Source organism: Notamacropus eugenii, chromosome 6, assembly GCF_028372415.1.
Source record: "Notamacropus eugenii isolate mMacEug1 chromosome 6, mMacEug1.pri_v2, whole genome shotgun sequence".
Taxonomy (NCBI): Eukaryota; Metazoa; Chordata; class Mammalia; order Diprotodontia; family Macropodidae; genus Notamacropus; species Notamacropus eugenii.
This window is the reverse complement of record NC_092877.1, coordinates 201440270-201457059: the sequence shown is the minus strand read 5'-3', so window position 1 is coordinate 201457059 and position 16790 is coordinate 201440270. Positions and strand designations below refer to the sequence as shown.

Sequence of the window (16790 nt, the reverse complement as noted above, 5' to 3'; positions counted from 1 at the left end):
TTCACAGAGGCTTTAGTTTGGACCACTGTCTCTCTCTTAAACAATCCCCAGTTGGGAGTTGGTTCTGGTGCCTAGAAGGCCCCATTTAGATGTTGGAGATCATGTCAGTCTCAGGGTTCTTGTAAACCATTCTTTCCTCTCTCCTCCATCCTTATTCCTCCTCCTTGGGCATTCATGTGCTCCAAGGCACACCCAGTAATGTCCCTGCTCAGTGACCTGTAAAAGATTTCTCTGTTCCTTACTTCTGTTCTGACAGGCTTTAGGCCACTATTCTGGAGCTTGTGCTGGCTTACTGCTCTCCCCCCCGCCTTTCCCAGGAGCATCTGTGGCCATCGGGATCATTTATAGTAGCGTATTACGTAGGCTTCCCTAGCATAGTTCTTCTCCCAGAGCTGCCCAACCTCAGGCCTATTTATTTACTTGGACTTGCTTTGCCTTTTTTGGGTGCAGTTCTGGTTTAGAAAAAGGACTAACTTTGTTTCTCTTATTTTCTTTACAATTGCTCTACCTGGGACCCTTTTTAGATATTTGCTGTAAACCTACGTTTTTTTAGTACCTTTCAACCTCTTAACTAGAAGCCTCTCAACTCTCTCTCATTTAGAAGATAAATAGAGGTAGTTTTCAAGAGCTTGGAAAATGAAGTGAATAGTGAGAGGGCTGCAGCTTCCCTCTCCCCCTTCCCCCAAATATTAACTTAAATTCTAAGATTATGATATAAAAAGAACAAAGGAAAATAATATAATGGGGGAGAAAATGTTAATCCTACGTGTCCAAACACTTAGCTGCTAGCCTAGACCATGCTAGTGATTCCCTGTATGACTTTCAGGAAGTCACTTAATCTTTTCTAGGCCTGTTCCCTTCCAATCTGAATATCCTATGGATCTGGAAAAATAAAAAAATGTGCTTATAATAAGACTGCATTATCAACTTATCGCTCTCTTCACTTGTCTGCTTCTGTCACTTAACAAAGTAGGCATGGCTCCAGCAAATTTATTTTTGTACAATGACAGTTGGACTACATGACCTTTAACATCCCTTCCAGCTCTAAATCTATGATCTTATGATCCAACCCTGGCACTTGAAAATGTTAGATTGTCTTGAGCAAACCTGTCTTTTCACTGTCTCTGTTCTGGAAGAGGTTGTGGCCAGCCCCTTGCCACAGGCAGCATATGCCCTCCTCATTTCCTTCTTCGCTTCATGTATGCAGTCAAGGAGGCCGTGAGCATGCTGGTAAAAAAACCCGTGTTTCCATGCAGAACAGGCTTTTTACCAGCATGCTCACAGCCATGAGGAATATCCACAGTTAGCGGCAGTGAACTGCATGAAGATCCAGCACAGGATACTGAGAGGAATGATCAGATAGATAGGAAGACGGCTAGGATAGAGTAAGAATCATGAAAATCTAAGAGAAGAAAACATCAAAAGGATGACTGACAGTGTTAAAGACTTTGGACAGGTCCAAAAAGATTTGAGAAAAAGATATTAGATTTGGCAATTAAGAGTTCATTGATATCTTTGGAGAGAGCATTTATGGTTGAATGATGAGGGCAGAAGCCAGAATGTAGAGAATTAAGAAGATACAGGAAAGACAGTGGAGGGCTTGGTTGTAGACAGGCTTCTCAAGAAGTGTAGTCACAAAAGAGATAAAAGACATAATCTATGGACAGATATATCTAAGTACTGAACAGGAAGGAGGGTGCCCCAGGCTGGAGGGACTCGCTGGTATGTTCCCTGGACAATGAGCAAATCTGTTAACTAGAATAGAGGGCATAGGTTAAAGTGAAGTGCAAAGTAAGGTTGGGGCAGGTAAGGTGAGGCCAGATTATGGAATGAATCCGTTCTGGATAGACGCAAATAGTAGGAGCTGCTGTAGCTCCTCTTGTACATCAGACCATGGTAGAAATAAGGTTTGGAGACTAGGGTAGGAACGAAGAAGAGAGGGTGGATACAAGAGACATTTTGAGAAAAGAAACAATGGGACTTGGCTATAAATCTAGTTGTAAGCAAAGAAAGAAAGAGTCCAGGATGACCCAGTTCATTCAATGTTGATAATGTTCTTACTGATGCACAGTATTGTCCTGGGGAAATGTAAAGATAAATTGGACGTACTCCCTGCCTTTGGTGTTGGAAGAATGATGATACTGTAGCAATCAAATGAGGCTGATATTAGTTTACTCAGTGCCTAGTATGTGCTAGGCACTGTGCCAAGAGCTGGAAGGAAGATAATTGAAAAGGGAGGCTTTTGGGAAAAGATGTGGCAAGTTTATTTGGGCACCTGCAAATAGTTTGAATGTGAGTGCAGGACACCCAAATTAACGTGACCTGCTCAGATATTAAATGGCTGTATGGTCTTACTGCTTTGGGAGTTCCCCCCACCAATGCACCTATGCACCTTCCCATCCTATACCACTCTGGTCCATGTTTTCCCATAGGTTCACTGCAGGGGATCCACTCAACATGGTGTTGACTTTGATTTTTCCTGATTTTAGGGGGCTATCAGTGAGGCTTCGGTTCTCTGATGATACCATTCGCTCCAATTCACCTTTGAAGTTTCATATTTATTATGTGCTAAATCCTGCTCACACCCCTGACATTTTTCTCGTGACCTTCGTTTTTAATTCCTCAGATTCTGGTTTCAGCGAGTTACAACTCATAGCCACAACAGTACTGATAATCTCTGTTCCTGATTGGAGTTTGGGGTCTTTAAAGGAGCTGTACAATTTCCCATAGGCAATCAGACTGCTTTCCTAGTCTTGTTCGATTATGTACCCAACTCCCATGATGTGTTTGTGTCTTCTCTCCAGAGGTGTGTGTGTATGTGTGTGCTCAACTGTGCACATGTATACAAGCGTGTATGTCTGCTGTATATGTGCTATATATATGTGTGTGTGTGTGTGTGTGTATGTCTGCTCACACACAATGATAGGCTCTGTAGAAGAAAGTTTTAAACTTTTTTTACCTCCACTTTTTGGTAACTGTATTTAAACTAGCTGTATTTATTTCCTTTTAACCCTATGTATTTTCTTTTATACATTTAAAAATATTATTCTTAGATGAGACCATAAGCTTCCCCAGACTTCTGTGATGTAAAAAAAAAAAAAAAAAAGTCAACCATTTCCCTATAGGAAGTCAAGATTGATGTTGTATTTTGGAAGGCATCTACTAGGGGGCAGAAGAAACCACAGGAATAGATGAGCTTACTGGGACTTCATACTATCCAGGTGGGATGGTGGTAGCTGGGGAGAGGAGAAAAAGATGAAATAGGGATTGTTTTAAAACAAATAAACTTGGAACTCAGAGGAAATGGGGGGAGGAAACTAATATTTTGATAAGTGGAAAGAAACATTTCTTTCAACATCTTGTTCAAAACAATGTGGTGTTCCTCTCTGCTCTGAGAATTGGAAAAGGATGGCTACTGTTTTCTTCTGTCCAGGCTTGAGCAATACTTTGGTTATACAGTTATTTTAGTATATAATTCTCTTGTGTATCACCTTCACTGTACATCAAGTAGGTGGCCAGCTTCACCTGCAGTTGGCTTCTGTGATGGAACCCCAAGTCATGCCCAGTACATTTATTCAATGAATTAAATGAAATGTAGATATAAACTCTGTGTAGGAATTGCCCTAGGTCAGCTCTTCCATTGCCCATTAAGATTAAGGGCAGAAGCGAAATGCATTTGTTCTGTAGAACTGCTGTTCTTAGTGCAGTTAACAGAGAATGACCCCTAATTCTGACCTTCCATTTTTTTTTTTTTTATGCCTTTACATTTTGTAGCTTTACCCAGAAGTACCCACCAGTGAAATTTTTATCAGAAAAGGATCGAAAAAGAATTTTGGTAAGTTTGTATATATTTGTTCTTCATTCACACAGAGTTCTTTTTAATAAAGGAACTCCTTTATCCTGTTAATCTATGATCCTTGATGACTTATAAATTACAACCCTTCTCTTTTAGGATGCTTGAAATTCAATTTAGTACAAGTTTTGTCCAAGTATTTTTTATAACCTGGTTTGTCGGAACTTAAAAAAAGATAAAGGAGAAACACTTGGAAGAAAAATGCTACTTATCTTTGAGTAGCAAGCATAAACCATCTTTACATAAAAACTTGTTTTCCTTAGAGCGTCACATAATGCAGACCTAGAGCAAACTGGAAGCTTCTCTTCCAAATGTCACCTCTCTGATTGGGTAATACCTTCTTTTTACAATTCAATAATATCTGTGGCTCCCTCTGAATTTGAATGGAGTGACCCATGATGAAACAGCACGGGGCTATTATTTCTTCACAGTCTTCTGTAGCCATAGAATAAAGTGCTGAGTTTTTCTGATTAATGGCACAGTCATGATCATTTGATAATCTTGTGTAAGGTTCTATAGGAAGGACTAATGGTTTTATTAAAGAAGCCTTTATTTATACATGATATGTCAAAGGTCACAGGGTGATGAATGGTAGCAGAATTTATTCTGTTTCACAGATAGCTGCACAGTACTGACTATACTGTTTCTAAAGGAATTGCCCTAGGATAATTTAAACTGTGAGAAAAGAAAGAAGTTCATTTTTTTTTTTTTTTTTTTGTGGATTCGAGTTTAGAATGAGGATTTAAACTCTAAAAATCATAGTGTCCATTTATGTAGTGATCTACCTTTATAAAAATGGTTATACACCTTTAATTTAAAAATTTTTTGGCACTAAAACTTGGGGTCCTTTTGCTGGAGGGGTGTTGAAATTTTCATACAGAGGAATGGCCTATTAGAATAAGTTCTGAAATCATTTTTCCCTTTTTCTGAGCAACCTCATGTTTAAATGCCAAGTTTGAACTTAAAGCATTTTAGGTGTTTTTGGCACCCTGAGCATATATTAACATTAATTCATCGACTGGCATTTGTATGTGGAAAACATTCAACGTTGTATAAACTCATAATCCAGTTTTCAGTATGAAAGATAACAAGCCTTTCTTGCTGCTACCTTTAGATAAATTACCAAGAAGATTTGTTTCTTATTCATTGTTGTCTTCGTTTTCCTGGTGAATTTTTTCCTCCCCCGGAAGCCCTCAGCTTCTATCTGTATTTCTTCTATTAGGAGTACTTGCTTAATGGGCTGAATATGATAAGACAAAAATATTCTGACTGCCTAGCTAAGTAACATAAAGCACTAAGTGCTTCTGATAGAGGAGAGTTATTCCATTAAAACAACTTTGGTGGGTTACTGCCAAGGCCAAGGCTCCTTCTCACAATTTTATACCACTACTGAAGTTAATGAAATGCAGAAAGCAAACCTGTTATAATCCTTAAATACAATACATAGCTTCAGGTTCTAGGCTGTTGACTGTGCAGTTTAGATGCAAAGATGACTGTATAATGGAAGATAGTTAGGTGATACAGTGGGTAAAGCTCTGGACCTGGAGTCAAAAAGACAGAATTCAAATCTGGCCCCAGACACTTACTAGCTGTGTCACCATGGCCAAGTCACTTAACCTCTCTGGGTCTCCATTGGGCCTCCATTTCCTCAGCTGTAAAATGGGACTCACGGTAGCACCTACCTCCCAGAGTATATATATAAAGTACAGTGCCTGGCACACAGTAAGTGCTTTAATAAATACTTTTCTTTCTTCTTCCCTTCTCCATAAGATAAGTATACATTCATTGCCTTGTTTGAGACTTTTCTCAAAAATAGCCCTTTGGCTATTTTTAAAACTTAGATCATAAGCTGTAAGAGGCCATGAAAGTCATCTATTCCAAACCCTCTTCACTTTCAAAAGGAGGAAATTAAGACCTGGAGAGAATAATTCCCCCTTCTCCTCTACCTCCCTAAACATACACAGTTTACATAGGAGGAAACTGAGGCCTGGAGAAAACGGTTGACTTGTACAAGGTCAGACAGATAATAAGTGATGGAACCAGGATATGAACCCAAGTCATCAGCCTTCAAATTCAGCACTCTCTGTCCTAGAGGAACTATCCTTATCATTATTAAACTAGCCTTATTAAAAAAAAGTGTTAGACTTAACAGGGTTGAAGGAGACTAAAATCATTTAAACAGATAGTAATTCCTGCCCTATCTCACCATGTGGATACAAAGATGAGATGAGGTAATAAGTATAAAAGCACTTCGTGAACTTAGAGACTGAGACCAAAATAGCAGTTCCATTCTAAAGGTTAGTGTTTTTTCTTAATAATCTCTTTCCCAGTTCCTTTTTTATTACTTCTTTCTGCTAGTCCGCCCCCCACCCCCAAATATGGGCCAGTAAAGTTAATTCAGATAAAATGTAGAAGTGATTAATGATCACAAACAAGCATGGTAGGGTTGTGAAAGTAGCACTGCTGTGGGGACCCAGATCATATAGACTCTTTAGACCTTGGTTATTCAAATGCAGGAGGGGCAGCTAGGTGGTGCAGTGGATAGAGCACCAGTTCAGGAGTCAGGAGGACCTGAGTTCAAATCTCACCTCAGACACTTGACACTCACTAGTTGTGTGACCCTGGGCAAGTCACTTAACCCCAGTTGTCTCATCCTGGCTCATCTCCAGTCATCCTGATGAATATCTGGTCACTGGATTCAGATGACATTGGTGGAGAAGTGAGGCTGGTGACTTGCACAGCCCTCCCTCACTCAAAACAAAGTCAAGTGCAAGTCAGGTCGTTATTTCTCTAATGGCATGGTCTTCTTTGGCAACGAAGGACTAACACACACACACACATTCAAATGCAGGACTAGATAATAATGCCTTTCATTTGTATTTCTCTTGATGGTTCAAGGTGCTTTTATAGTCATGACCTTGTATCCATCCAATGAGATAGTCAAGGTAGAAATTGTCTCTGTTTAGGTGATCCTAATGTCTTTTTCAACCATGTAATTCTATGGTTCTAAAGGATTACTATGAACATTTTATTAATAGTGAATAAATTAAGCATATTGAAAGTTAATCTCTCCAGACCTCAGTTTCTCCTTCTGTAAAATGCCTCATTTGGACTATTTGCCCTCCAGGGTTCTTCATGACATGTTGTGCAATGAAGAGAGCACTGGTTTTGGACTCAGAATACTTAGATTTGAACCCTCGTCCTGTAATTTAATACCTATGTGACCTTGGATAAGTCACTTCATCTCTTTGGGTGCTCAGTTTTCCCATCTGCAAAATGAAAGGTCACTAAGGCCCCTTTGAACGCTAAGTGCCTGATTCCTTTCCTGACTTAAGCATTCTATTGTCCCATGATTCTAACATGTGAGCAATCAAATTTCCTGCCCCCTAAGAATGATAATTCAAAATCATTAATAAAATATACATTTATGAAGACTTAGAAAAATGAATAGGCCATGTATTTTCTTAGGTATTAGGTTCACCTGCCTTTCCCTATCACTATCATAAAATAGCTGACAATGCTTTAAGATTTTCTAAACATTTTTTCACAATAGCCATATGAAGTGATGAGTTATGAGTATGTTTATCCACATTTTTCAGAAGAAGAAATTGGGACTGACATTTAGTGGCATGGCTAGGAAGTGTCTGAGCCAGGATGGGTGGATCTTCTAACCCTAAGATCAGAGTCCTTTGATCTATACCAAACTGCCTTTTAGCTTTTGGGCTTAGGGAACCTAGAAATTTTGGTGTTCTATATAATAGAATGTAAATCAGAGTAGAACATAGAAATTCTTATTTTTTTTTCATGTTTACATCTGTCTTGCCCCAACTTTACATACCTCCTCCCTTAATCACAAACACACAATATGGGATTAACAGCATCTTTTCATTCAAATATTTTGAAGAGAATTGGCCCTGTGTTTCTAGTGGCATTTAGTTTTTGGAAATTGGCTATTACCAAATCCTATTACCAAATAAAACCAAATTATATCACTTTTTAAGCAGCACGTAGTTAGCTCCTAGATAGGATTTGCTTTGTCATGATGATAATCACGTGGCAGTTTTCTTTCTTTCTTGTTTTAGGGCTTCACCCTATGAATAGTCCTTGTTTGCTTATCAGCTTGTTCTTAATTTTTTTCCTTGGTGAATTCTTATAATGGAAGTCTCTATTTATCTAGCACAGACATTCAATGCATGACTCACACCTCACCCATTCTATACTTCTAATGAAAGTAATTCTGTTAGGTCTTGTATTGATGGTTATGCTATCCCAGCATTACTCAGGGTATCTCTGTAAACAGAAAACTGTCATGATGTAATGTTCTGTAAGAGAAAGATATTTTTGAATTTGTAATATCTACCTTCCTGAAGAATTGCCTGAGTAATGTCTTTTGGTTGTTTTAGAGATTTGTTGCGATATTTATGCTTGCTTGCTCTGGAGTAGAAGTAAAGGTATTACTTGAAATATCTTTACCCTCCCATCTTCCCTTCTCACTTCTCCCTTTTCCCACCCCTACCCATCCCCATCCCCAGCCAACTGCAAAAGCCAGTTTGTGAAATCTGTTTTCATCTGATTTCTTTGGTGTTTTCTGTAAATATTTCATACAAACTGTCCTAATGCAGATAACTGGAGGAGCAGGGTTTGTGGGTTCTCATCTTACTGACAAACTAATGATGGATGGCCATGAGGTTACAGTTGTGGACAACTTCTTTACGGGCAGGAAAAGAAATGTGGAACATTGGATCGGCCATGAAAACTTTGAACTAATTAACCATGATGTTGTAGAGCCCCTCTACATTGAAGGTGAGTGGACATGTCTTATGTAGTGATGCTTCTGGATAGAGTTTTCATTTGAGGGGAAATGTTTATTGATGTGTGTGCATCCATGCATTCTATCCTCTTGCTAACTACTAAAAAGTATAAGCAATTTTACATTAAATTTGCAGTTAATAAGGAGGTTATTTTTAAATAGCCCATCACTACAATCTGTTAAAATACAAATTTCTGGGCAGTAAAGGTTGTTTCTTTTTTTGTGTGTTTATAGCCTAAGCTCCTAGCACAATGTCTGGCACGTAGACATGTAAAAATGCTTGCTACAGTGTTACTAGAGTGATTATAAAATAATAATAAAATACACCAATCAAATAACTGGCAAATTCAAATTTGTGAGTTTGTATCATGTAAGATTTGTATATTGCAAACTATTATCTATGAATAATGAATGTTTAGAAAAGAATTGGGAGAATCATGGTGATTCAGATTGATTTCTTATCTGTTTGTGTGAATTCTTATTCCATTTGCCAGGTATTATTATCAGCTCATGTTATAAATAAGAAAAAATACGTTTATGTTTTTTTGTTTGGCCTTTTCTTTTTTCCTTCTCCTCCCCCTCTCCACACACGCGCACACACACACGCGCACACACACACGCGCACACACACACTCTCTCTCTCTCTCTCTCTCTCTCTCTCTCTCTCTCTCTCTTTCTTTCTTTCTCTCTTTCTCTCTCACTCACTCACTTTGGGCACATGGAAGCAATTGAGGTTTGGGATATGTCCTAAAGAAGTCTTTCGATTCATTCCATTAACAGCTAACACATGATTAATGGTCTCTTTAGGTTAGCACAGGCATGGTGCAATGGAATATGGTGGTAACTACCAAAAAGTTAGCACTTTCAGGTTTATTTGGCAGCTGGCGGTTTTGCTTTGTTCCTTTCCTTCATCAGGATGGGAGAAAATTGAGAGGTAAAGGAAGAAAATCTCATCTCCTTCTCCACCCCTTCAAAAGAATACTTGTAATTAGCAGTGTGTTTTTTATAATTCTGTCTTCGAAAGCCCTTACAAAAACTAGTGTGAGTATATTTTAAAACATTCTTTAGCCTTGAAAAGTTTTAGGGTTGTTTTGTTGATGTTTGTAAATTATTTGGATTAATGGGTAGTAATTACGCTGTTTCATTTTGGCATATCTAGAGCACATGCCTTGTGTAGTTCTTCTGTGAAGATTTCCTTCAGCCATGCATGAAGGCCATTTATAGATGAAAAGATGCCTGGAATTTTAGAACTTACAGGTTATTACAATTATGTTTCAAAAGCAAAGATGTTAGAAGAATTTCTCTTTGTTTCCTTTGATACCTTATTGTACAAAGAAGCCAACAGCTGCGCAAGAATTTGGTATGGAATCAGAAAGAAGGAATACTTAGAGCTTTGATAGGTAGGACAGGGTTTTAATGACCAGGAGAAGGGTTAGTGATGGTGTCGTCTGACCTCTACTCATTGCTGGAGATTCCAAAATGAAAATGACATAGCCAACTTTTCCCCTCAAGGAGTCTATGGTGTAGTAGAGGACATAAGACAAAGACAGGAACAATAATAAAGCTGGTTACCCTAAGATAGGATTAGTTCATAGGAGAGGACAGAGTAAGTGTTTTGAGAGATTTGAGAAGGGAGAAATTACTTAAAGTTAGAGGTGGATCTTGAAGAATGGGAAAAGTTTCTACAAATGGATATTGAGGGGCAGAGTTTGGAAAGGAGAGGGCAGGCATTAAGGGTAGTGAAGGAAAATGGGGTAGGATGAACTTGAGAATGTTTGGTTTGAATTGTTGGGATGGAGAATAAGTGGAGGGTAGCAATGAGTCTGAAACAGGTTGGAGCCAAGTTGTAGAGTGCCCCAGGAGAAAGCCCCCTCCCTCACCTTGGGTATCGTTATAGAATGGGGAGATAGAAAAGTGGATGGCGGGATGTTGGGACTTGCATTGTGATGCCATCATGATCTGAGGTCTTTGTCAATGGCAGCAGGCAAGTGGTGGTGGAAGTGAAGTTAGGATCTAGTGGGACATGCTGGCCATAAGGACTGTGTCTTCTTGGAGAGACAAATACATTTTAATCTGTGGGCATTAGACCAAGAGAGAACAGAAGGATAAAAATAAAGAATTGATGGTTGTTTTATTCTTATTCTCATCTTCCCCATTTTTTTTTGAGCTGTCCCGCAGTAACCAAAGGAATTCTCTTGAATCTCATTCTGTTTCATTGTTGACCAGGGGAAATAGGAGTATTGATGAAAGCCTTGGACTATTAATACCTGAGTAATCATTGTAGAAGGGCAAAAGTAATGTTGCCAAGCGTACCATAATATGTATGATACTCTAAGGATCTGAGTTGTGCTCTCTTATTGAGCTTGTAGACTAGAAACAATGCAAGACTTCAGTGTCTGAATATAGGGATTGGACATCTGCCTCTACCACTTGAGGCATTGTGTGCCCTTGGGCAAGTCATTTAATTTCTTGGGCCTTATTCTTATCTGTAAAATGAAGGGAGATCTCTGAGATCTCTTCCAGTCTTAAATTCTATAATTTTGTGCTATGATTTTAATCATTTAACTTGGGAATTTCTTAACTCTAATGTTAACATTACAAATATGAAGCACAAAGGCCAGTTGTTAGAAGACATAGGGTCATATCTTTTTAGGATCTTTCGATAATAAAATGTTATACCTTAAAAACACCTTAGAGATCATTTACTCCGTTCTCTCATTTTACAAGTCTATATGCCAAGAGGCAAAATCCTTTTCCTTGGTAGATGTGAACTAAGTTCTCAGAAATTATTGTTGTTATCATAATTGTGAAAAAAAATATTTAAATATCTAATTGCAAAGGGTATCACATAAAAATTAAATAGTTCTTTCCTCTGCAAAATGAGGACATTGAACATGATTATATTTAAAGATCCCTCCTTTCTGATTCTGATATCCTGTTATTCTAAGTGAGAACTGAAATCTTAACAGCACTGAAAGATGCTCCAATGGTCCTTTCTGTTTTCAGTGGATGTGAAGTAAGGTTGAACTGATTTGAAATCAAGCAATCCCAAATGCATAGAATAATGAATCTAGAACTGGAACGGACCTTGGAGGCCATCCAGCCATAGGTCAAAAGATGTAGCAAAGTATTTTTTTCTTTCTGCCAAAAGAAGCTTAGTTTTTCCACTACCTTACAAATTCTCAAAAATGGAGACATCCCTCTCAAGACAACTATGAAGCTTTTGGTATTAGCTCAATGGAGGTGTGTGTGTCTGTGTATGTCTGTGTGTCTGTGTGTGTGTCTGTGTGTGTGTGTTCGTGTTCATAGTTTTGGACCAGACCTGTTTTATTGGAATGCAAACTCCTAATGAGGAAACTTTCTCTCCCAATGCATATCAGCATTTTCTCTAAACTTAGGTCTTGGGTAGTTGCCTGGGATATGGGCTAACAAAAGTAGGATATGTCTTTGGGGCTAGTTCTCTATCCGTGACTATGACATGTTGATTCTTAAGTGTATATATACACAGATATGTGTGTATTTTTCTGTGGATGGTACTGCTACATTAGTGACTTATCTGAGAATAACGTGCTGGATTCTGGGTCAGTTTTTTTCCCCCACTCTTGTTTTTTTTTTTTTTAAATTATGATGCTGTATTTTACTCTACATTTAACCATTCATGAACGGAGCTTATTGGATAAAGGGAGAATATGATACCATTTCTGTTTTTTTCATTGTCAGGGGCAAATCTTAATTTTAATCTCAAATTTTAATTAGCCCTCTTGTCATCATTGTGGAAGCTAAAATTACTCGGATGCCTTCCTAGAGTTTTAATGGCCTCGGCACTGGGGCTGAGTTGAGGCTGAGCAGAGAGGAATCAGTGGGGTGTTGTGCAGTAGACCATTTATTTTTATATGCCTTCTCATTGCATGATAGGAAAGAAACTGATTTTATTTATGTTCTGGACAGTAGCTCTAGTGGGATACTTAGAGAAATTTTCCTTCTCAGTGTTTTGCTGTTTTCTTCCAGATTTTAATAAATGCTTTGTTTGCATAGACTTCAGGCATCGTTAAAGCACACGCTAAAAGAAACCACAAATAGTCCATATATGGTTAGACCTCCATGCCCCCTCTCACCCTCCCATTTATTGGCAGTGCCTCTTTAAGGCATGCTTTTCATATCTGTGTGGTCTACACCATCCCTTTTTCCTTGCCTCCTCCCCTTCCCTTGATAATACAAAAGGAACAAAACTCCTGTGTTCTTACAGTGTTTTCTGAGCTATTTTTAGCAGTTTCATGAAAAGGTAGAAATAAGCTTGTCTTTAAAAGGGGTTAACTAAACTAATTTAAAATTCTTCAGACTCATTCCCTGAGGGTCATAATTTTGCTAGCTGAGATTACCAGACATTGCAAATGGGCAGTGCTTAGGGAAGGTTCATTTAGCGGTCAGTCTCATTGGAGGGAAGGAAAGTTGTAGGGAATGACTAGTACGTACCTGTCTTTTGCCTACCACTTCCATCCTTCCCTCCTCCCCACACCCCACCCTCCACCAACCTACTTTGGAATCATTTTTCATTTTTATTACAGGCTGAAGTATAAACAATTGACATGCTATGCAGCTAATTCTAGACTAGCAGAGTTAACATTGCTGCTTTATTTACGTTCCTGCTCATTGCCATTCATATGATTTAGTACTTACATAGATAATAATTTGAAGGATTTTTTTCTTTTCTCATTTCTCTTTTTCATAATCCCTTAAGAAATTAATTCATCAACTAGAACTAAAATAATATCCTTTTTAGGACAGGACCTAGGGTACTGCTGTCATTTTTTGCCCTTCTATCTGTAAATCTACAGAGGCAGAGAAAGTTCTGTTAGAAAAGAAGGGCTGCTGTTTGTCCTTCATTCTCGAAGACCAGTGACATCACAAGGGTGATTTCTTGCTCTTATTTGTGTCAAAAATAGGTTATATGAAAAAGAAGGGGATGGAGAATAAATACTCTTTATATTTATCCACCTAACTAGTTACTCTAAGGAATAACTAAAATAAACAAAGATTAGCAATAATTTCCACAATCTTATAGGAAGCTCATGCCCAGGAGACAAAATCTAAGAAAAGAGACATCAAAAACATGAAGGAAAAGAAAGTGTAAAGAGGGAGTGTGGAGAGGTGCCAGTGTTAACAGTGGAAAGAGTCCTAGGTTTGGAGTCAGGAACCACCCAGGCTGTCATCCTATCAGTTGGTGATGACTTCTCTGAGCTTCAGTTTTCTTATCTATAAAATGATCATGGTCAGATCATAGATTTAGAACTGAAAGGGACCTCAGAGACCCACTGATCCAACCCCTTCCTTTTACAGTTAAGCCAAGGCTCAGGGAGGTGGTGATCAGTGTAAGTTTGCCCAGGTAGGTTTAGAAGCCAGGTCCTTGCAACTTATCTTGCAGGATTGTTATGAAGTTTAAATAAGATAATGTATTTGAAAAATCACTCAACTAACCTTAAAGTGGCAGCTTTTATTTTTGTTGGAAAATTTTTGCTTGCATGGTGCTTTCAGATTCCTGCTTGAATAGGATGGATAAAATTTGTTCAGATTTTTGGAACAGTGCCATAGGGGTGCCTTCCGGGGTAGGTAGGGAACAGCAGCAGCATTGCCATTCTGCCCACTAACAAGTAGAGACATGAGAAATCACAGCTTGAATACTGTCAGCTGAAAAAGTGTCACTCTACGGTTTATGCTGCAGACTTGTTCTGCAAGATGTCGGGTGATCCTGTGGTTCACCCACACTCTCAAGGCCAATGTGTCAGTCTGTCACCAGTGTGATGTTTAGGGGAATGTTTTCTTCCCAGCAGCCTTTGTTGCTTTTCCTTTATTCCTGTGCATGTATTTTTACTTTAAACATGCAAAGGGTATTTAATATTCATTCTACGATAGTGTTTTTATAAATCACAAAATCTCAGAGTTGGAAGAGACCTCAGAAGCCATCTACTCCAGCATTTAGATAAAAGGGAAACCCTGTCATTAACATACCTTACAAGTGTCAGGCAGCTTCAGTCATTTATACAGAATATCAGAAAACTTTTAAGAACTAGATCTTAGAGGAATAGAAAGGAATCACTTCATAAATTGGGATGGGAAACAAACCAGACTGTTTGTTAGATCTGTCTTAATTTTATACTAAGATTTATCGTTAGGACCCATGGTCATTATTAAAATGATGTTTTAATATTAAATATTAAATAAGCGTAATTTATATTTTTATTTATTAAATTTATTTACACAGATATAAATTACAGAAATAATTTATATTTATAAATAAGTATAAAAATAAAACAATATAAACTCAACAGATTAAGTCTATATTAAGAACCCCAAGGATGCATGGCAAGTGAGAATGACATGGAATATTTACTGAAATACTGTGGAAGAAGCTACTTATATGATGAAACCAAAATGTTCTAATACTCAAACTTACTTTTAATTACCTATACGATTAAGCAAAGTGGCACGATAGATGGCCTAGAGTCCTCAGGAAGACTCACCTTCCTGAGTTCAAATCTGGCCTCAGACACTTAATAGTTGGGTGACCCTGGGTAGGTTACTTTACCTTGTTTGCCTCAGTTTTCTTATCTGTAAAATAAGCTAGAGAAGGAAATAGCAAACTATACTAGTGTCCATCAAGAAAATCCCAGATGGAGTCACAAAGAGTCAGACACTACTGAAAAACAACTGAACAGCCACACAAGCCAAAGAAAACGGATAAATAAAACTTGCATTCACCCCATAAACTAAAACCAACCCAATGTGGAAGAAGCCAGTCTGTTAACAAATAACCTGCAGAATTAAGTAAATAAAAGTTAAACTCCATGAAAGTTAGTTCAAGAACTTTCAGTTAATTGTTCTTGAAATTGGTGCCTCCTCCCTTTTTTTAATTCAAAAAAATATTGTTTTTCTTTAAATTTTATATAAAATTAAAAAGTCTTTTTACTGGAAAAAAAGTATTATTCAACTAGCTTAATGGGGCTGGTTTTTTAAAACCCCATTTCAGAATTTCTTTCTGTGCTTGGTCAGGTCCTGCCTTAAGAGTTCGCATGTGGGCTGGTGTGGGGAGACTGGATTTTTTTACTTGGTTTCTAATAAGCAAGAATTTCATATGAAAATTGCTTCTGCTCTTTGTTTAGTCTGAAGTGGTAGCTTGAGAGCTCTGTCCTATTTCATGGTTCACCAATCTCTAGAGGATGAGTAAGTGGATCCAAACACAACCTTGGCATTGCCAATTCAAAATATAGTGAAGTCTGTCTTTTGATTATGTTTATTAAAATTTGTATCCATGTAATCAGCCTTATCCAGAAAGTCTTTGTCTTCAGTTTGGACTTTTCAGCATCCTTCTGGTAATTCCAGCTAGCATGAATTAATGAAGATATTGAATGTACTGGATGTTTTTCTTTAAAAAAAAAAATTGTAGTGCTGTGTTTTGTTTTGTTTTGTTTTTTTTGTCTGTATAGCTATATCATATTTGAGCATCACTTCCCAAACTAATTTGACCAGAGAAGAATATTGGGCTCAAAATATATTATGGCAGTGTGGCCTAATGAAAAGAACACTGTTGTGGCTCTTAAGTTTCCAACCTGTATGACCCTGGGCATGTCACTTGTCTCTGGAACTCATTTTCTTCAACTGTTAAAGTGAGTGAGTTGATGACCTCTGAGGTCTAGAGGAACCTATAGTCCTCCTAGTATGAAGGTCTGGGCTCTGACACTTGCTCATTGTATCAGCTTGGGGAAGTTGCCAAAGCTCTCTGGGTCACAGCTTCCTTATTTGTAAAATGAGGTTGTTGTGTTATGTGAAATCAAATGACCCTTCCATCTCTAATAACAGCCCTGATACACGAAGTTGGTCAATGGGTTCTAGGAGAATGGGAAAGCTTTAATAAAGAGGAGCTCCTGAAATTTTTTACATCAAAGTTTTAAAAAATTAAGTTTTTTTAAGTGATAGATCAAGAAGAATTTGACTTAATAAAAGTTTTGGTACATACACAACTTCATAGTAAACAGAGGTTAAAAATGTATTGAACATCCAAATTTTCACCTTGAGCACTAGAATTTCATGAAGCATGGTTTGGAATTGTTGACCTAAAGAATTAAGAAGAGT

General features: G+C 37.9%; 1 protein-coding gene across 6 annotated transcripts in view; it reads left to right on the top strand.

The window, feature by feature from the left end:
* The window catches only part of UXS1 (UDP-glucuronate decarboxylase 1), a 141909-nt gene that overhangs the window by 67641 nt on the left and 57478 nt on the right, over positions 1 to 16790 (top strand). For 2 of the 6 annotated variants that reach the window (XM_072621780.1, XM_072621777.1), the window contains exons 5-6: positions 3775 to 3835; positions 8476 to 8656. In XM_072621780.1, the coding sequence (XP_072477881.1) occupies positions 3775 to 3835; positions 8476 to 8656 (242 nt within the window). The remainder of the gene's footprint in view (positions 1 to 3774; positions 3836 to 8475; positions 8657 to 16790) is intronic. The other 4 variants (XM_072621782.1, XM_072621781.1, XM_072621778.1 and 1 more) reach the window with 2 other exon arrangements.